Below are 22,142 nucleotides of genomic sequence, written 5' to 3'. Positions count from 1 at the left end.
AATCTGAATTTGTTTTTGTTCTTCGCTGTCTGTTAAACTCTATTATGCTGCGACATTTTTCCTCTTCAAAAATAGTGGTTTGATCTTTCTGATGAGATATTTGTCCACATCGTTTGAACAGAGGCAAGTTTTATATTTATAAAGTTTTTATACTTATTATACAAAATATTATGGTTATGGAGGAAAAATCACTGTTACATTTTTTTTACATTATGTTTCTTGGTACAAACATTTTCTGTGAATGAAGTGTTGGGGTGCAATTGTATTTTCAAATCAAGACCATTATTATTTCCACTGATCTTAAACCTCAAAATAATTTGAATATGATATATAACCGAATGATCACGGCACAAGACATGTTTCGACGAGAAAGATCTTTCAATTCAAAGTAGGAAATAGTTTTCACTGGGACAACTAGCTCGGCAAATGTCATATTGCCTACTACTATGTCAGAGTTGAAATAGACTGAGGTGAGAACGTTTGACTTCTTGAAAATCCAACAGGAACCTTTTCAAATGAAATGCTGGCACAAATGGCAATGTTTCCTAAAAATGACCTGATTATTTATGGCCTGTCTGTTTCAGTGAAACACCCAGTGATTAGTTGAAGTGGATACACTAAAGCAAATAAAGGAGGAAGTGCTTTAAAGTGGAGTGAGGAGGAGCCTTGATCCGCACGCCTTCTTGGCGTGCCATATACGGACTTTGCTCTTACTTCACCTGAGTTTTCACTCACTCTTTCTGTATCTTCAGGATCACGCACAAACACAGGCTCCAGCACGATATTGCTGCAGTATGGTGAGTTTATGCATTCAAATAAGAAAAATATTCAGCGTACAGTTGTCTTTGTTCCAAGGTGTAACCTATTTGTCTAACATTCCAGTAAATGGTAGAACTTTTTAAAAGGTTACTATGTCATGTTATGCAACAAAATATATAATGCACTTTGTCTTGATCTACAATCAATGGCTGTGTTTTCACTTTTGTTCATATGTAGGCCAAACAGTAGCTTATCAGACAGTTATGCAGTAAAGTCATGCACTTATCATCTGACAGGGAAGATTATTGCAAATATATGCACCATTTATGGAAATACAGTGGCCCTAAAATGACATTTAAGTCACACTTAAAATGTATAAACATCATTGCAATAAATACAAAATATAATTACAGATGTCATTTCATCAACACTGTAAAAAATGATTTTTTGGTGAAGTAAATACTACTGAAAAAAACAACAATGTAATTTACATGAAAAAGTTAGTTCAGGCAAGAATTAAAAAAACTAAGTAAATTCCATATCAGTACTTAATTCAAGCGAGTAGAAATGAAAGCGTAAATATCAACTCAATAAAATAAGTAAAAATTACTCAACTTTTCTGATACTGGGGTTCCCATCATGCACTGGACCTTGAATAATTAATGAGGTTCATTTTTCACTGGTTTCCAGCTGTATTTACACTGTTTTATCATTGCTTTTGTTGTCAGGATTAGTAACTTGCCATTTTGTGACATTTCGAGTAAATTTTCTGCTCAAAATGACACATTCAAACACAAAAATGATCCATCAAATGTTACCGTCATTGTGTATTGTCTACCAAGTATTGAGGTCTTTGCATTCACATGATGCTTAACATCTGACATGATGTAGTATAAATTACTTAGATAATCTAAGTAAAGCACATACTATAAATGACTGGTATAATTCAATATTATTGTTTGAGTCAAATGTAATGCAAAGGAAATTTCAACTAAATCGATATTAATCAACCTTTAACTAGCCAAGATAAAATTACTTATTTTCTTTGTCACTTTCACTTAACTAGGTTAAGTAAAGTTTACTTAATTCCATATTCCAAGTAAATTTAACGTAAAGATTTCTAATTAAAGCTACTGATAAATATGTTTAGGTTTTTACTTGGCAAATCTTTGTAAATTTACTAGCATTTTCTGAGTGGAAAAAGTTGCCTAGCTTTTTTCAAGTAAATCCTACTCCAAATTTTTTTCAGTGAAGACACAAGCACAGTTTACAAACAAAACATTACACAAACAAGGTTTTGTTAGTTTAAATGATCAAATAATATATACTGTACACAAAATGTGAGACTTAGTGGATCATGCCTATAGTTAAAGCTGCAGTCCGTAACTTTTTTGGGTTAAAAATCATCCAAAATAAATGTTTGAGCAAGTACATAACCAGCCAGTGTTCAAAACTATCTGCTTGCCTTAGCTCGATTCAAAACGGTAAGCTTGTAATAATGTTTTTAATTCCAGTGGTACTGGTGGATTTCCACGGGAAATTCAAGCATGTCATTGCGTCATTACGTCACATCTGTACACATAAAGAAGGAGTCTCGGCTAGTAGGCTATGCTGCGTGTGAAGATGTTGGAGGTGGAGATTTATAGCCTTTTCTCACAGCACTTGATGTAATTAAACTTATCAATTTGATGGCGGATCCAGAAAGGTTCAAACGACAATCACCAGTGACAACTGGAGATTCAACCGTTGTAAAATGCAAAAGACTTCGGACTTCGGAGTGGCTACAGAAAAAAAGAGACTGCAACCGGCCCATGCGAAAACAAGGATAATATCGGAAGGGCATTAAATGTAGTCACGCAATGCTGATGTTGTTAACATTAACAATTTGAAAACAAAGTATAATTTGCACGGTTTGACTTGATATGTTAAGCGATCGTTAGATTTAATCGGCGCGATTTACTGCTTTTTTTCCCTTAGTTGGTCAGAACAAAAGTGGATGTTACTTATTTGTTCAGATAACATTTTCCAGTGAAAATTATTATATTGGTCATACTTCCAAAAAGTAGAATCTGTGATTGCGAATGACAGTATCCACACAGCCGCAAATTCTCCTAAAAACATTGGATTCATCCACGCTGTGCCGTGCCGAGGCACAACCCACGTAAAGTTGATAATTCCGCGAATAATGGCAATTGCAGATTTCGAACAGAGATGGCGACAAAGAGGAAAAACTACGGGCTGCAGCTTTAATGACATTAACTACACCTATGGTTACGGCAAATCCCAAACTATTCCTGTTTCCTAATCATGTTTTTTTTTTTTTTTTTTTGCATTATTCAACTTAATTCTGTCATAAATAAATCATGTTAACTGATTTCAAAAAAGTTTTTCATGTATTTAAAGCAAATGAGAAGCAGAGTACTTTCATGCAGAATGTTGTATTCATAGCGAAGCATGTCATCCTAAATATTGTCAATATTTGGATCTGTTTTAGGATAAAATTGAGACTGCTGAGAGCGAGGCAGAGGAGGTGAAAGTCACTATGCTGGAAAATGTAAATGGGGAAGGACAACTCAAGAATGTCAATCAAAAAGCTGAAAAACCTCAGTCCACCGTGAGTCTCCTTAGTGAACAGTACATAAAGATTTACGTCACATCTAGAATTAATACATCATGTTATATTTATTAAAATATTACAATTACATATGGATGTCTTTTTATTTAAGCCTGCTAAAAGAGCTGAAGGTTTGTGCCAAATCTCAAGAGTGTAACTCTAAACAGCTGAACAGTCTTTGTGTTTATTGATGTGACAGGCATACTATTACTGGTATACTGAACATATAAACATTATTACTCACAGTATTCTGTGAAACTTAAAGGATAACGTGGTAACACTTTACAATAAGGTTCATTAGTTAACATTAGTTAATGTATTAACTAACATGAACTAACAATGAGCAATACATTTGTTACTGTATTTATTCATGTTATTTATTCATGCACCTTTGGTTTTATTAACATATTAGTAAATGTTGAAATTAATATTAACTAAGATTAATACATGCTGAAGAAGTATTGTTCATTCTTAGTTCATGTTAACTAATGTTAACTCATGAACCTTATTGTAAAGTGTTACCGATAACTTTACACACTTCACACACTACATGTTAAAGGTTCATAATCTTCAAATCCAGTTCTATTTTCATTTCAATTTCAGAAAAAGATTTGTAAGGAATCTGCAGCAAAGCAGAAAGGGAACCAGAAGATGGAGTTTCTGCGGGCTAATAAAGGACTCGTAGCCACTGTCCTGATTTCAGCTGTTGTTATATTCACTGTTGTGGTTGCCATGCTTGTCACTAAAGAAACAGAAGGGCACAGTCACTCAGAAGTGTACAACGCCACAGAAATTCCATAGCAACAACTGCAGAAGACTGCTGGGACAAATCTGTTTGTTTGTTTAGACTCATTTTCAGGTTTAAACATACTTAAAGGAATAGTTCGCTTCAAAATGAAAATCCTGTCATCATTTACTCACCCTCAAGTTGTTTCAAACCTGTATGAATTTCTTTCTTTTGCTGATAACAAAGGAAGATATTTTGAAGAATGTCGGTAACCAGACAGTTGATGAACCCCATTGACTTCCATTGTAGGAAAAACAATACAATGGAAGTCAATAGGGTACATTAACTGTTTGGTTACCGACATTCTTCAAAATATCTTCTTTTGTGTTCAGCAGAAGAAAGAAATTCATACAGGTTTGAAACAACTTGAGGGTGAGTAAATGATGACATAATTATTATTTTGAAGCGAACTATTCCTTAAATTATAAGAAATTCTATCAATGCTTTTGCATTCTCTTGCAAATGTTTTTTGAGTTATTTGCGAGCGATCGCAAAGTTTCTCTGGGAACGCAAAACTTTTGCGATGAGAACGTAAAATCTTTTTTTTTCTTTTTCCTCCCGTCTCATATTTTTCCATCACCATGTCCCTTAGGAGCTCCGTAGTTTTAAGTTTGTATTAAGACGACGATTTAAAGACTCCGGTTGTGAGTGAAAAATCAGGTTGTGGGTACGTTTTTGCTCTAAGCTCATTATTTTTACTTTGTCATATAAACATGACTTGGCAGGAAAGGTTATCAAGAAAAACACATTCCCATGAAAATTGTGCTGCTGATAGTTTGGTATGTAAACACAAGGAGATGTGATTGAAAGTAAGGGCATTTTCTGAGGTCAAGTGCACATATCCTTTTTATTCTATACAGCAGAGTGGAAGAAGCACACACACATTTTTGTTTTTGCTATAATTACAAAGGACTTATCTTAAAGATAGGCTTTGTTTGAGGCTAAAGATTGTATATAAAAAGCACTTATCAGCATTAACAATGTTTCTTGTTCACAACCACATTAAATGTTGGAAACCATCACGCTGTCATAATCATGGTTTGAAAAACTGTATTTAATTTCTGATGAATGTGAAAATAAATGCAGAAATCTATTATTTGCTGTTATGACTGAAATAACTTCAGTGCTTCTCATGAAGAAACTCAGTTCACAGTTCATTCCATTTACTTGAATGAACAATGTCACAAGGAGTCAGGCAGCCCAGTCTAGTTGCTCCATAAAGAACGAAAATGTTTCCTCTTTCCTCTATCGTGCAACATTGACATATTTAATGCACCTATTTGAATATAAGTCTTACAATTCATTTGAAGTAATTTTTTTCTTTTTGCTTTTGTGACTGTATATTGTTCAGATAAAGGCTAAATTTCACAATTTTAATATTTAACAGTATTTTCATAGTCTACTGGCATATTATATGTAAATAAACTTTAATATTAGTGGTCAAAATATAAATACAAAATCATGCAATATGACATTTACAAAGAATCGCCTTGCTCTGAAATGATTTTAACTTTGTGTTGAGGAAGATATTCAATACAAACATTCAACTCTATTTTTATCCCCTTTCTGAGAAAGCAAAACAAAGAAGGAGACTAATAAGGGGTTGTTCAGAATATATTTTTGTATTCCACTGTGCTGATTTTTCACTGTTTTCTATGTAAACATGATATATATATATACTTGGCAGTGTGTTTGGGGTCGTTATCATGCCGTTCGGCACAGTTTCTGAAGGGAGGGCATCATGTTCTGCTTCAGAATGTCACAGTACATATTGGAATCCATGTTTCTCTCAATGAAGCGCAGCTCCCCAGTACCAGCAGCACTTATGCAGCCACAGTCCATGATGCTACCACCACCATGCTTGACTGTAGGCAATTTTCTTGGTACTCCTTACCAGGGCGTCGCCACACATTCTGGACACCATCTGAGCCAAACAAGTTTATCTTAGTCTCATCAGACCACAGGACAATGGTTCCAGTAATTCATGCTCTTGGACAGGTTGCTTTCAGCAAACTGTTTGCAGGCTTTCTTGTGAGCCAGCTTCAGAAGAGGCTTCCTTCTGGGAAAACGGCCATGCAAACCGACTTGTTGCAGTGTGTGGTGTATGGTCTGAGCGCTGACAAGCTGACCTTCCGCTTCTGCAGCCTCTAAGCAATGCTGGCAGCACTCATGCGTCTGTTTTTTGAAGCCAGCTTCTGCACCTGACGCACAGCAAGAGGACTCAACTTCTTTGACTGACCCTCGCGAGGCCATTTCCAAGTGGAACCCGTCTTGGAAAACCTCTGTATGACCCTGGCCTGTACTGTAACTCAGTTTCAGGGTGTTACCAGTCTTCTTATAGCCTAGGCCATCTTTGTGGAGAGCAACAATTCTAATTCTCAAATCCTTAGAGAGTTGTTTGCCATGAGGTGCCATGTTGAACATGCAGTGGTCATTATGAGAGAATTGTACTCGAAGCACACATTTGAACTGCTCTAAAACAAGATACACAAATTTGTATGGTCCTCTCAAGCAGACAAAAACATGAACATGATGAATGTGGCTTTGCGTGGTTAAATGACGTACAGCTATTATCACTTAGGGTGTACTCACTTTTGTTGCCAGCTATTTTGACAATAATGGCTGTATGTTGAGTTATTTTCAGAGGACAGCAAATATATGCTGCTATACAAGCAGCACATTGACTACTCTAAAATATATCCAAGTTTCATTTCTGTAGTATTGTCCCTTGAGAAGATATACTAAAATGTTTGCTGAAATGTAAGGGGTGTAATATATATATATACACACACACACACGTATGGTGTATGTGTGTGTGGAGAGAGAGAAAGGGGCAGTAAAAGGAATTCTGTTATAATTATAGTTTCATATATATATATTTACTCCTGGTAAAATTTTTTAAAAAAAAATAATAATAATACAAAATTTGGCCCAAGCCCAATACCTAAACTAAGCTTTTACTTTTCTTAACCAGTTATCAAAATTTAAGCAAATGCACTACATAAAAAGCCATTGCTGTCTTTGAAAAACATCAAAGACAGGATGAAGTTTTTGGCAGAATATGGGAAGTTTGATTTAGAGTGGTTCAGCAGAATTATGATGAATCACAATGAAACAGGCATTGCATGGTGATATTCCCGAGCGGTGTCTTCTGGTGAGAAATATAATAATAAATGCTCAATAAATAATAAAACACTCAAAATCTGGTGAGAAATATAATAATAAATGCATCTCTACCACAGTGAAGCAAAGAGGAAGACGTGTCATTGTGTGAGGAGTCTTTTTAGCTGGTATTGGTGAGCTTCTTGACTGTGAATAGTCATTTAATGCTTTGGAGTAAAGGAGAATATTGCAGAATGGCTTGCTTCGTTATAAATAGGATTGCTCCTGCCCAAATACCAAAGACAACCAAGAAGTGGCTTGAGAACAAGTCCATCAAGCTCATGTTTTGGCCTTCTTCAAAGTCCAGATTGAACCCTATAGAGAATATTTGGTCTCACATTGAACTCAAACAAACTGGGAGACATTTTTCTACTCATGAACTGTTTGAAGCCATTAACATTGAGTGGAACAACACTGACTCTTCTTCCTGTAAAGAACTGTCTAAGTTTACCCACATGGCGTAAACATTTAAAGAAAACAAAGGGGAAAGCTATTCCATGCTAAAGTACTTTTCTACAGTATTACTTTATCTACAGTATTATAACGTGCTAATTTCCTGACGAGTGATTTTGTGATTTAAACCGTTAAAGACCCCCAGGAGTATGTGTGTGTGTGTGTGTGTGTGTGAGACACTGTACATGCAAAGTGCATGAATAGACAGCAGAGGGCACCATCCAATCTATCAAAGTGTTACTTTTACATAGTTAAAATTTTTAAATGGTTAAAAAACATCTTGATCAGTTTTAGTCTGATTTAAAATTAAACTCTTAGAGTTTAACATTGAACTTGTTTAATATATATATATATATATATATATTAAACAAGTTCAATGTTAAACTCTAAATTAAGAGTTTAATTTTAAATCAGACTAAAACTGATATATATATATATATATATATATATATATATATAATTTTATATATATATATATTTATATAGTAAACAGTCAGTTCTGGAATTTCATGTGTTGGAGACAGGAATGGACAAGCGGAAAGACCTGATCTGACAAAACGTGGGGTGTTTCCAGTATGCAGTGGTTATATCAAAAGTGACGCAAAGGACAACCAGTGAACCAACATCAGGGCCCAAAGCTCACTGATGCATGTGGGGAGCGAAGGCTTTAGCCCGCCTGGTCCGATCACACAGAGGAGCTAACGTAGCTGAGATTGCTGAAAAACTTGATAGAAAGGTGTCAGAACACACAGTGCATCACACACTGAAAAAAATGTGGAGTGACATTTACTTAAAAAAAGCTAGCCAACTTTTTCCACACAGAAAGTGCTTGTAATCTTTACTCGGGCTATTTCAATTAGTAATTAATTGTAAAAGTAATTAAATTGAACAAATTATAATTGAGTAATAATTAATCAAATTAATTCCTTAAAAGTTAACCATTTAAAATGAGTAAAATTTACAAAATATCTTTTATTGTCAACATTGAAGACACCTGGTGTTAACAAGCAGAATCACTGAAGGAGAAAACCATAATTAAAGTCACCATTGTGGAGATCAGTGTGTGTTTTAGTTGGGCTCTTGACCCTTAAATTATTAACTTTAAGTTTTGTTCGGCTGCTGTACATGAGTTATAACAGCCAGATGAACAAATAGAAAAGGTGATCTGATGGTGTTGGTTGTGTTTTAACATAATCATTATTTCACAATCATTTGACCTGAATCACTGAACTCATATAGAGTCCAATTCATGAGTTAGGTGAACTATATTAGAAATCCAAAAATCAATTAAATAAAATATATATATATATATTTTATTTAATTGATTTTTGGATTTCTAATATAGTTCACCTAACTCATGAATTGGAATCTATATATATATATATATCTATATCTATATCTATATCTATATCTATATCTATATATCTATCTATCTATCTATCTATCTATCTATCTATACACACTTTTTATAGGCACACACACACACACATCAAGATTTTGCGTATGAATCTCAGCAATGGTGACAAACAGATCACCTCTGATCATAAGCTCATTATTTATTCATGCAGCAATGCATGATGGGAGCCATGAATGAGTTTTGATTGGTGGCACCCAGAATGCACTGCAACATGCTTTATAAATGTCACCATTGTTGAGATTCACAGGCTGATTATTGATGTCTGTGTGTCTCTTTTTTTTATAAAAGAGAAACTTTTTGGAAATTATTTTTGTTTACATTGTAAAAGTTACAAATATTCTGCCGTACAAGGACAGTGCTGCTATAATTAATATAACTAAATTGGACTCTATATGAGTTCAGTGATTCAGGTCTAATGATTGTGAAATTATGATTATGTTAAAACACAACCAACACCATCAGATCACCTTTTCTATTTGTTCATCTGGCTGTTATAACTCATGTACAGCAGCCAAACGAACCTTAAAATTAATAATTTAACTTTAGGGTCAGGAGCCCAACTAAAACACACACTGATCTCCACAATGGTGACTTTAATTATGGTTTTCTCCTTCAGTGATTCTGCTTGTTAACACCAGGTGTCTTCAATGTTGGCAATAAAAGATATTTTGTAAATTTTACTCATTTTAAATGGTTAACTTTTAAGGAATTAATTTGATTAATTATTACTCAATTATAATTTGTTCAATTTAATTACTTTTACAATTAATTACTAATTGAAATAGCCCGAGTAAAGATTACAAGCACTTTCTGTGTGGAAAAAGTTGCCTAGCTTTTTTTAAGTAAATGTCACTCCACATTTTTTTCAGTGCAGTTTGCTGCGTAGTCACAGTCAGAGTGCCCATGATGACCCCTGTCCACTACCGTAAGCACCTACAATGGGCACATGAGCATCAGAACTGGACCATGGAGCAGTGGAAGATCGCCTGGTCTGATTAATCACGTTTTCTTTTAGATCAGGTGGATGGTCGGGTGTGTGTCGGTTACCTAGGGAAGAGATGACAGCAAGATGCACTATGGGAAGAAGGCAGGCCTGTGGAGGCAATGATCTGCTTGAAAACCTTGGCATTCATGTGGATGTTACTTTGACATGTACTACCTAGATAAAGTCTGTTGCAGATCCCTTCATAGCAGTAGGCTCTTTCAGCAGCATAAAGCATCCAGCCACACTTCAAAAATGATTCAGGAATGGTTTGAGGAACATGACAAAAAGTTCAAGGTGTTGTCTTGGCCTCCAAATTCCCTAGGTCTCAATCCGATATGGGAGGTAGTGGTCCAACAAATGCTTTAATTATCAGTGACAGATTCAACAAGGTGCTGGAAACATTCCCCAGATATTTTGGTCCATATTGACATGAAATCATCACAGTTTCTGCAGATTTGTTGACTGCACATCTATGATGTGAATCTCCCGTTCCACCACATCCCAATGGTGCTCTGTTGGATTGAAATCTGTGACTGTGGAGGCCATTTGAGTATAATGAACTAATTGCCATGTTCAAGAAACCAGTTTTACCAAAAATTACTATAGGAGGCATTGCAGAATATCACTTGTATGGTGTCTGAAATATTATTTATTTTGCATTTTTTAAGTGGTTTTAATGGTTACCTAAATTATATATTAAACATGACATAGCTGCTGTAAACAGTTTGATACTAGCAGCAAACAGTTTTCTGAGTGAACAGTGTCTCTCAAGGTACATTTGATTTCACAAAACAAAACCCTTGTGAAAGATAAGGAAATGTACAGAATGGGTCATAATTCAATAGAAAGTTGCAGTTTGAACAGGTATTTCAGTTTCAATTTCACAAGGTTATCAGACAATCTGTCTTCTAAACAAAAACTGTTTTTAGAAAGTCTTTTCATTTTGACACATTAATTTGTGAAGTTCCCATTCAACGAAAAGTAATTAGCCTAAGAGGTGATCAGGGCCTTATTCAAACAGCTGCACTGATGTTCTCATACACTGTCAGCCCACAAATAAAAGTCATTTTTGGATTTAAATAGGCAAGTGCTTGAGAGTCTATGATTGGATCATTATCACAGTGATTATTATGTTTCTAGCATGTTATATGTTTGGATACAGTTCTTCTAACCCCAACTGATAGAGTGTGTAGCTTTTCATATCTTAAACAACAATGTAGGAAGACACATCATGGCCATATTCCAGGATGACAATGTCAAGATTCTTCAGGCTCAAATTGTGAAAGAATGGTTGGGAGGGAGCATGAAGAATCATTTTCACATATGAATTGGCACTTCTGAGTCCAGACCTTAAATTCAGTGAAAGTCTTTGGGATGTGCTGGAGGAGACTTTACAGAGTGCTTGACTCCTGCATTGTCAATACAAGATCTTGACCAAAAACTGATGCACCCCTTGATGGAAATAAATGTTGTGATGTTATATGAAACGTAATGATTCAATTATAGACTTGAGGTTTTTTTTTTTTTTTTGGCCGGACAGTGTAGAATGTACATTTAATTATGAATAATCAAGAGGACTCTTATAAATATAATTATTTTGACTGAGCTTTATGAGGCATCAGGGCATCTACAGATGTTTGAGTTTGGCCTTTCACACAAAACAGGAACAACATAAATAGTACATTTCTGTAACGTACGTCTTAGCAGCTCCTTTAGGAAACTGTGAACATCTCACCACAGTTGAATTTTCATAGAGGTATTTTGCAAGTACTTGAACAGAAGTTGAATATTGCATTGTTTCATTGTCTGGCATTACAACGTATAAATTATAAACAAACAGATACGATACATAACCAAACCAACTATCGTTGGTTTTTATAATAATTCTTGCTTTCAAATGAGCAATATCTAAAAACAAAAATACTGTGTAGGCAAAATACAGCTTATTATGGAGGATTTCACATTTTGGGTCCACTAAATAAAAAAAATACTCAGGTTTCCCCTTTAGTGCACTACATCATTTCCAATACATGATAATTTCTTTCAAAGTATTCTATATATTACTAAATGATTTGTAGGAACTGAGGTGTTAACAATGGTGTGATGCTGATTAGGAAGCTTTCTTCATTTCATAATTACTGACTAGACCACAGTCTCAAACGCAGTACTGATATTCTATGCAATATTATACTCAGCTAAAGGCATTCACTTACAAGCAGCTCTGCGTAACAAATGCACATCATTTAAAAATAGTAATGTTTTAAAACAATACATTAAAAGAAGACTGTGGATAAGACCTCCGATTCTGTTTTGATGCTAGATTAATATCAAAGTGACAGGAATAGGCATGCTGGAGAAACAAACAATGTCTTCATTACACAAAACTATCTCCAAATCCACCTGAAAAGTGTACAAATAATATAGTTTGACTCCTGAGAGATGCACACCAGCAGTCAACAGCACCAAATAAATAACAATTAGTTTGCTTCACCATCTAAACATTCATCTCAAATGCAGATATAAGAGCGTGCCTGCATTTTCTGTAGCAAAAAGCATTTCCTGTTTTGAAATAGATATATTTCTTAAGTTAAAAAAAGTGATGGGAAAAATATGAGATGGGAGGAAAACTTTAAATTCAGTGCCTTTGCGTTCCCTCGCAAATTAAGCTTGCGATACTTTAAAAGAGAATGCAAACAAAACGATTGCATTCCCCTTAAAAACTTTGGGTTCGCTCGCAAAATGTTCGTGTTCTCTTGCAAAATGACTGCTTTTCCCTGAGAAACTCTGCACTTGCTCAAAAAAGCACAAGTTTTTTCCAGTTCAAGTTAAGTTTTGTGAGCAAATACAAAGATTCTCATGGAAATGCCATGCATTCAAGTTATGTGATGAAAAACAAAATGGAGAAAAAACTTTTCAATGCTTTTGCGAGAGAAACTTTGCGTTCGCTTGCAAAACTTGCTTTCTCTTGCAAAAGGATTGTGTTTCCCTGAGAAACTGTGCATTAGCTCGCAAAGGCATTGCAACAGTTTTTCCTCCATCACCAGTTTTCTGAGTAAATCCAAAACTTCTGCAAGAGAACACAAAAGCTTTGCGAGCGAATGCAAAGTTTCTTGTGGGAACGCAATGTATTTCCCCCCCAAAAACAAAACTTTTGCATTCTCTTGCAAGTGTGTTGGTTTCCTCTAAGAAACTTTGCGTTTGTTCGCAAAAGAATTGAAATATAGCATTTTCAATTCGTCATACAGACGCATAGTCTTTTGGAAAACTGATTAATATCGCCTTATTTTTCTAAAAGTGAAATAGACTAAAAACGACTGTGCTTAAAACAAAACATCAGAATAATAGTCACAAAATCTTGTTTCTTGTTTTCCTGAAATGTTTAGAATTTGTTCGCAAGATACCTGGAATAGATCAATGCGGGCAGTTTTTGGATCAAGTGATGAAAAAACTTGGCAAAAGCACCAAAACGTTTGACAAGGTTGCACAGAGATGCACTTAAATCTTATTCAGTACAGCCACAATGTATCCAGAGCTATAGGACAGAAGGTCCACAACACCTGATGTCATGCCGATACGATGCCATAGATCAAACTAAGCTGTCAGCACTTGAAATGAATACATAAACTGTTCCTAAACCTCATTCCAACCCAACTATTGGCAGCAAAGGCTGGTGCGACTGACTTAACATCTCCACTGCTACAGTGATGGCTTGACCTGTTGTGTAATCACAGTTTCTACAGATTAAACGGGTTACGGAAGGTTGGATGGGTTTAGCCAATTATCTTCTTTGTCTAAACGAGTGTCTTTGTATTGCTGGCAGGTATGTAACAGATTCACACTGACAAAGACAAAGCGACCAAAGTCACTGATGTCCAATGAGAGTTGGAGATTTATGACGACATGAGCGTCAGAGACAGTTGCGATAAATTGCATTAGTTTTTCGAAACTTTATGCAAGAGCAGAGATTCAGTGCACCAACTACCAATAGAGCACTGCAGTGATGGCATATTTTTGAAGGACAAGAAGCAACCAAGGATTTTTCCATTGGATTTTGGAGTATTGGAGAAAATAAACTCTGTGACCAACAAACGCAATGAACACAATTTGTATGAACTTTGAAGCCTAAATAAATACAATCACCAGAAGTAAAAAGCTAAACGTAGGCTCTAAGCAAAAAACGCCACGGTGACGACTTCAAAAATTACCATCACTTAGCTTCTAACAACGTCTTTTTAAAAACATTTTTTTTTTTTTAAAACATTCCTTGATTATAAACACGAGGATGATAAAATGGGCTAGTGACTTTACTTGTTCGGTTTGTTGACGTTTAGTGTCTCTGACAACTTCTGTAGTGCCATTTAGCCACTTGTTAGCAATAGCCTTTTCCAAGACAAATAAAATCACAAGGGAAAAACATGAAAGTATCTTGAGTTAAACCACAGACCCTTTTCAGGTGTTTAAGCAAAAACCCAATGGACTTTCGGGACAATGGAACCGGAAGTGCTAAAATGCTAACTCGTTTCCGAGTTTTGGCCTACAAAAATACGTCATCCCTGCAGCACTGTATAAAATTTCCTGATGCTGAAATACTACTAGCAACCAACAGTTAACTTGTTGACCCTGAACAATTTAATCGCTGTCAGTGTGAATGCACCTTAAGAGATGAGTTATTGCAGTCTGAACAGAGTAAATTGAAACATTCCCATTTATCAGAGGCAGGAATCGCCTGTGCTGGTTACTGGGGCTGTACTTTGAGTTATCTAAAACATGAATGCAAAATATCATGCAAAATACCTTAGTTACAACCGAATGGTCATAACCATTGGATTATAATCAGCAAGTCTGTAAACTTACTGTAATTCTGTATTGCTTGTACCAGTGTTTCACAAATCTGTGAGCCAGATGAAAAGTTCTGAGTCTATACGCTGAGGTCTGAGGGAATACCATAGAGGTTAACCCCTAAAGCATGGCGATGCTTTCTGGTGTACAGTTGAGGTGTGTAGAAGTGCTGCTGCCACCGGGTGACTTGAGACTGCGGGCGCCACATCCCATTGCAACACCCTTCCCGATACCCCCCATGATGACCGCTGACCCCGGATGGAGATGTTCACTGCGTTTCATTAAGGCTGCCATTATGGTGTCACTGTTGACAGTGCCAAACTCATAGGTGAAGGTGCCGTAGTACACCAGGACCAGCACCGTGAAGACCCATTCACAGATCGCTGCGGCGTGCTGCAAAACAAAACTCTCATGGACGAAGAAGATACCACCTTGAATGGGAAGTATGATGTTAAGGAATGGGCACACAAACCTTCAGCATTAAAAATATGGTTATAAAACAAAGATCTGAAAATTTCAAAAAATACTTAAGAGTTCCGACTCCGAGGTGTTGGGAATAGTGTTTCATACGATTTATCTTAAAAGGGGTGGTATAATGCCCTTTTCACAAGATTTAAAATAAATCTCTGATGTCCCCAGAGTGTGTATGTGAAGTTTTAGCTCAAAATACCCCACAGATGTTAAAATTGTCACTTTTTGAGGGTGAGCAAAAACGCACGTTTTTTGTGTCTGTCCCTTTAAATGCAAATGAGCTGCTGCTCCCGGCACAGAGAGCGGAGCTACAACAGCTCGTTCTTGGCAGATTTGATTACCTCACACAGACATGCACTGAAAATTTGAAAAACGTTTAGCCTTTTATGTTCAAACCGGAGTCAGAAAGATGGAGAGACTCAAGAAGAAGTGACAACATTTCTGAACAACATTTAGTTGATGAATTAATGTAACTTATGTGTAGTTATCTTCTAGTCATTGATTAGCATATTCTGTCATGATAATCTATAAATCGTGTTCCCGGGGGCAGGGCTTACGTAAATTTTAGGGTACGTGATGTCACTAACCCGGGACCAATGTCATGTAGTCCCTACCAGCCGTTTGTTGCAGTCCTTAAAAAGCAATTTCTTTAAAAGAAAATATCTCCCTTTGCTTTGAACTTTGAGCGTCGTAACTTTGCAGATGTTGTTTATGCTCAAACAGCAACATTACACACTGAAATCATAATCAACCACCACTTTAAGGATATACACTGCTCTGAAACATGTAAATTGTATAATTGTGATATGACTGTTACAGATTGAATTAAAAAAATGTGTTTTACAACAAGGCTAGGCCAACTTTGTTAACTGTAATGTAAGTATTCATCTTTTGTACTGTTAGGCCTGGTTTCACAGACAGGGTTTAGATTAAGTTTAGATTATTATTGTAATGTTTATGTGCTTTGAGACATGAGGTTATGCCGTCTCTCATCACATGACGCTTTGCAGACTCTGCTGTGATCGTTCATGTGTCTTGAAGGAGGCGTGGCTTTAGAGAAGGGAGTGGTTGTGAAGGGTGGGTGGGATCTCATGATTTCAAAGCTAGCTTGCTATTGCCTATCCTACCTTTACTAGCAGCATTATAACTTTGGGATTTTGCTTACATTTCAGTTTGTTTACTTAAATATTTACTTGGAAAAACTATTTAACTAGTGTATTAATTTGTATTAATTTAAACATTAATGTTACTTTTTAAATCAAATGTTTTTTTGCTGTAGTATCGAAATTTGTATTGCAACCCGTGAAATTTCACCAGCATTGGACTACTGAAATATTTGTGAAAACTCTACTAATAAACTTATTTACTGGACATTGTATCTTTTGTCATCCACTGAAAAGCAATAAGCCGCTGTGTTTTAGGCTGTTTGCTTCATGTTCAAATGTACTCATCCAAAATTGAGTTTCATGTATCAGATCATGACTTATGAACTCCTGGTAAGGATACTAAGGACAAGCGATACCAAAGCTCCAGCTGAGAGCGCCACACGCACATGAGCCATCCAGTAGTCCAGCGCTGTCTCTGCTATACGGTACGTCAGAACGCACTGCAGACACACAAACAACAAGCCGGCAGGGAAAGCTACACCAGCTCCCACATAATGAAGAGTCTTGGCATGATCAACCTGAGAAAAAAAAAAAAAGAAAACAGATGGAGAGGGTGAGACTATGAGAAGAATGCAAGTTTATTTAGATTTATATGTAACGGGCTAAAGTTGTGAGTCTATTATCATATGTTCACCTGAAAGTTCCCAACCATGACCAAACCCAGGGCATTAATGCAGCCGGACACCAAAGAACTTGTGTTGGTCCAGCAATGATGGCTGTGTTCAATCACTTGAGCATAACGCAGCATGCACACCATAACCACTGCAGGGACACATTACAAAATGATAATAATAATTCATTGCCTTTGACAGAGGTGCATTTCTAAGACAAACTGAAGTAATATTGACCAAAAATAAAACACACATTTAAAGAACAGGAGCTGCATTACAGAAATGCCGTATCTTATTTTTTTTACTTAAGACTTGAAAAAGTTATATTTCTTAAGTGAAATTATGGTTACTAAACAGATTGGATAGGCTTCTAAATTAGATGTTTCTGTAATACAGGCCGAGATTAGGAAATCAACAAAAGTTCGGCTTTAAAAATAAGTTTATTTAGTTTAGTTATTGAAGGGTTAAAATTTAAGAATATGTTTTTAGATCTGCTGATCCTATTTCCCTACATAACATCACATAAAAAAACTAAGGTGAACTATACTGTATTGAGCATTCAAGGTGAACATGAGGGCATCCATTTACTGATTAGATTTAACAGTTTCCTTTGAAGGGGTTTTGTTAGTCTTTGATCTTCCAACTAAGTGTTGAACTGTGTGTGAAGGTTACAAAGTCTTAGCTCTCGTGACCATTTGTTGTTTATACCTTTTGGGGAAGTCTTTAATCTTCCTACTCAGAGTTGAACTATATGTGAATGTTACAAAGTCTTCGTTCTCGTGACCATGTGTTATTTATACAATTTGGGGGGTACCATTATCTCAGTTGGGGGTAATTGCCTCTATTGTCTTTAGATGATTAGATTCAGTAGTCATCTCTAAGGCTGTGTGTAAGTTCAGCACCTTTAAGGACAGCCCACTGAATGGCCTATAAGATACCATGTAAAGTTCCCTCAGACTGATCATGTTGGACGTTTCTACAGCCGCGTGCGGCGGAGTTCTCAATAAAGAATAACTTGAGTTGAACGCGATCCCGACTGTCTCACTGGTCTCTGCTTCGAACAAGAAAAACTTTACAACATTATTTTCAAACAGTAAATCTTACCCATAAATGCCCCAACATTGCCTATCAAACTGAAGAGACAGCTCTCTGGTGGATAGCAACCACATTTACTGTCAAAAGAGTAGAAAACCAGATATTAGACAACTGATGCTTGATAAGTTGGAAACCAGTACTACTAAGGAGGCATCTTGAACATGTGGTCATTTTGTGGTCTTCCAGATAAATTCAAAGTAATATTTTACCTAATGAGGGGGATGTCTTGAAGAGTGCAGCAGGACTTTGGGAAGCCCCTCTTAGCTGTTTCCTCTGTACATGTCAAATTGTATGTCCTATTATATAAAGAATCAAGCATAAAAGTTAACAACAGTATGTGGTGACTTTAGGATTTGGGATTTAACCCTGTAAATCCTGACATATGCAATTATAGTCCTTATTTTGCTAAATGTTTAAACAAAATATTCAAAAAAAGGTTTGCATATGTTTGTGTGGTGTTATTTATTTATTTCTAGTTTCATATTTGATACATCAGGCTTAAATGACTCCTCGAAGCACCTCGCACTGAGCAGAAAATGACATTTATTTGGCCAAAAAGTGACATTAAATTCAGATAGCTTGTATGTTAATAAGATCTTTATAGCAGTATATAATTTTTTATAGGGTTAACGTACCAGTTCTCAACAGGACAGACATGGTGGTTCATTACTGCCATGGCGTAACTAGAAAACAAAACATTTTAATGATTATTTGCAATAAGTACATGACTTGTCTGAATGTACAGTATATCAGCTAAACAAATAAACAGTTGAGATTAAACGCAATTCTCCTTCACTTAAACACTCACACAATCCATATCCCTGTGATGGAGAAGGCAGACAGGCTGACAGGCAGAACAATCCAGGCAGTCATTGGTCAGTCTGTGAGACGCCTGAGACCCCCGCATGAGGGTGTGCAGGACGGGGCTTATGGAGAGACGGTGTGAGACACCAGCAAGTGAAGCCATGCAGTGTGGGGGTGTGTGGACCAGCGGGGGGGCAACGTGATGCTCCTTCAACTACATCTGGAGGCTCGCAGATTGCCAACAACCATCAATATCTAGTTTAAAAACACAATACACTGATAACAGATGATTGCAAAGATTATACGCCACAAAGCTGCAATATTACTGAAATACAGTTATCAATGTAGAGACAATTGAATTGAGACACTCTTCGTAGGTCATTCCATGTCAAATCAACCAAATTTCGGAAACTTTCCCAGCTCATTTCTTAGTTTTTCTGAAGAAAGACAAACATAAATAGTGATGAAAGCCAAAATATTAAATGTAATTAGTGCATATTTACAGGGTAATCCACTATTTTGTACAGGGAGTCAAAATGGCAATTTTTACAAAATTTGGAGCCAAATAGATGGCAGCATCAGTAGTTTATTTTTACACAGAGATTGGTATGTCTATTAGTAAAATATGTTTACTTAAGCAATTTTTGCTGTATTATATGCCAAAGGTGACAGTATCTCCATATCTCCGGTATTGAGCCATAGAGGGCCTTTAAAATGAAGATACCAAAAGAAAAGGTCATGCTATCATGCTCTCTATCTCTCGCTCATAGAAAAAGAGGGGAGTGGTAAAGGATATTCAAGCCAAGCCATCAAACTGACTTCATCAGAGAAGAAACGCCATTTCAGAGCGGGAGCAAATGTTCAGATTTTGATTCACAACAAACATCTTTTTCTGTGTATTATCTTGCACGGATTAATTGAAGACTAGTAATGTACGCTAACAAAGTAAATAGGGTAAATTTTGATTTCATGATGACTTTAAGAACCAGATATTAAAAGTATATTAAGATATCTTTAATACTTCTTGATGCAAACTTGGGGCAAAAAAACACAAGAAGTGCTTCTTTACCATTTTTGATCTGTCTCCGTTGGCATATACAGCAAAAAAGATTGACAGATTTAACTAATAGACCTACCAATCTCCGTGTAAAATAAAACAATGAAGCTGCCATCTTTCTAAAGTAATTTTTACAGCCTGTAAATTGGCACCAAATCCCATGTAAAAATTGTCATTTTGACCCCCCTCTACAAAACAGTGAATTACTCGGTAACTATACATTCATGAAATGTAATATTTAGGCTTTCTTCTCCATTTATGTATTTCTTTCACCAGAACAAAATGTTATATTATATCTGGTTGAGTTGACACAGAATGACCCCATATGCTAAAATTACAAACAAGCCACAGTGATGACACTCAGCATGTGTACAGTAATAGTTATGAAATAAAAATGTATGACTCATTAATATTGAAAATATGCAATGCACATTATTTCGCCGAGGAGTTAACTCTCTTGAAGCACAATGTAAATCCCACATAAAGCGTGGAGTATAAAGACAAAAACTTCGCAGTTGTATTAACAAATAATAAAACTATTGTTATTATACGATATTATCATTGTGGGGTGAGCTCTTATTTAAGTTACACAGACTTCATATACTTAAATATGGTTATGGCACGTCCACGAAAGACGTCAGGTAGATTTGTAATCGGTTAATCTGAGATGAAAGATCCTCTGAAGCACAAGTCAGACCAACAGCCGTACTAATAATGTCCCCTTCAGTCCAAATCAGTCTCAATGTCACATCAGCAAATACAGTACGACAAAACTAACCAGATAAATGTTTACAATTATAACTACGGTATACGGACTAATAGAACGAAATGACAGTAAATAATAACTAAACAACAATTTTTAAAAGATAAAACTCAACATCGTGTAGCTTGCAAGCTATCCAGCAGCAGATGCTATTGCAAGTAAACAACTTTATAAAACGGCTAAAATCTCCTTCTCTACGTATTTGTGTACCTACACACGCAGCATATGTGTTTCTACGGCATTTGACCTACCGTATATTAGTGTGTCATTACTGAGATATTATGTTTTGATATGTAAAAGCATGATCCTACCGCAGGCCCCGCGGCTCCTGACCGGATGCTGCCTTTGCAGTCTGAGTCTTCATCAACAGAGGGCGCCCTCATCTCCCTTTGCGCCTCCACAGTATTTCTATGGGGTTAAATGGGTTAAATCTGATACAGAGTATGTTGTTCTTGGCAATAATTTACAAAACAATTTCCTTCTTGTCCTTTTTTTTATAAATTAAATTTAGACTTTGAATCCAAATGTATACATACTCACACACATACAAATAAAAATGTATTTGCGATTCAAGTGAGTAATTCAGATGAATTCAGTAACCGCTCTGACTCATCATGCTTTTTGATTCACCGGCTCGTGAGTCATTCCTTCGATATTCGGACTTCACTAGTTGCGCGGTATGCATGCTGTTGACCATAGACTGTAAAAAGCTGTTGATTCACTAAAAAGTACAGGCTCATTAGATAGCCTACATTCGTTCGAGAATCGGTCACGCTGTGTATATTTTGGTTTCGCACTCTAGTTCTGAAAAATAATTTGCCACCACACCATATGTTTGAAGACTGAATTGTCCAGAAGCTATAAAATATATGGTATATACATAAAAGTATGTGGGCATTTATTTTTTTATTTCATTTTCATTTTATTTTATTTACATTTATTTATTCATTCTTGCCCATATTTATCCTAGTCGTTGTATATTGAATAGTATTTCTGTGCAGAACTTACTGTTTCTGTCACATCTTTCATATCACAATATGGCAGAAAAATAGAGGGCATAGGTAGAATATTATTAATTTCTTCACTGTGCGTCTATCTGTCATGTAACAATATAGGCCCAAACTTGTCTCTTGTGAATTAAATAAATTAAATCGCATCT

General features: G+C 36.0%; 2 protein-coding genes across 3 annotated transcripts; one reads left to right on the top strand and one right to left on the bottom strand.

The window, feature by feature from the left end:
- Positions 1-699: 699 nt before the first annotated feature.
- On the top strand, positions 700-5,255 carry LOC311083813 (uncharacterized protein). Its single transcript, XM_084115555.1, has 3 exons — positions 700-797; positions 3,254-3,373; positions 3,977-5,255. The coding sequence occupies exons 1-3, from the start codon at positions 795-797 to the stop codon at positions 4,172-4,174; spliced, it is 321 nt and encodes a 106-aa protein (XP_083971681.1). The 5' UTR covers positions 700-794; the 3' UTR covers positions 4,175-5,255.
- Positions 5,256-10,803: 5,548 nt separating this feature from the next.
- Positions 10,804-21,351, bottom strand: tmem150ab (transmembrane protein 150Ab). 2 transcript variants are annotated; one of them, XM_084113532.1, is made up of 8 exons: positions 21,295-21,351; positions 19,168-19,418; positions 18,995-19,042; positions 18,569-18,655; positions 18,369-18,436; positions 17,288-17,415; positions 16,994-17,171; positions 10,804-15,447 (listed from the first exon to the last, which is right to left on the bottom strand). In XM_084113532.1, exons 2-8 carry the CDS (start codon positions 19,230-19,232, stop codon positions 15,137-15,139), a joined length of 885 nt encoding a protein of 294 aa, XP_083969658.1. In that variant the 5' UTR covers positions 19,233-19,418; positions 21,295-21,351; the 3' UTR covers positions 10,804-15,136. The 2 variants fall into 2 exon arrangements, with proteins under 2 accessions (XP_083969658.1, XP_083969659.1); XM_084113533.1 differs by having other exon boundaries at positions 21,235-21,345.
- Positions 21,352-22,142: the final 791 nt, after the last annotated feature.

Source organism: Abramis brama (genome assembly GCF_963993115.1).
Source record: "Abramis brama genome assembly, chromosome: 5".
Classification (NCBI taxonomy): Eukaryota; Metazoa; Chordata; class Actinopteri; order Cypriniformes; family Leuciscidae; genus Abramis; species Abramis brama.
This window is presented reverse-complemented; position numbering and strand designations above follow the sequence as displayed.

Excerpts from the sequence above, each read along its gene's own strand:
- LOC311083813 (XM_084115555.1), top strand. Across the intron at positions 3,374-3,976 it reads CTGAAAAACCTCAGTCCACC|AAAAAGATTTGTAAGGAATC; the intron begins GTGAGTCTCCTT and ends TTTCAATTTCAG.
- tmem150ab (XM_084113532.1), bottom strand. The coding sequence starts at position 19,232 with ATGACTGCCTGGATTGTTCTGCCTGTCAGCCTGTCTGCCTTCTCCATC. Across the intron at positions 17,416-18,368 it reads CAATGTTGGGGCATTTATGG|TGGTTATGGTGTGCATGCTG; the intron begins GTAAGATTTACT and ends GTGTCCCTGCAG. Across the intron at positions 15,448-16,993 it reads TTTGGTATCGCTTGTCCTTA|GTGGTATCTTCTTCGTCCAT; the intron begins GTATCCTTACCA and ends TTCCCATTCAAG.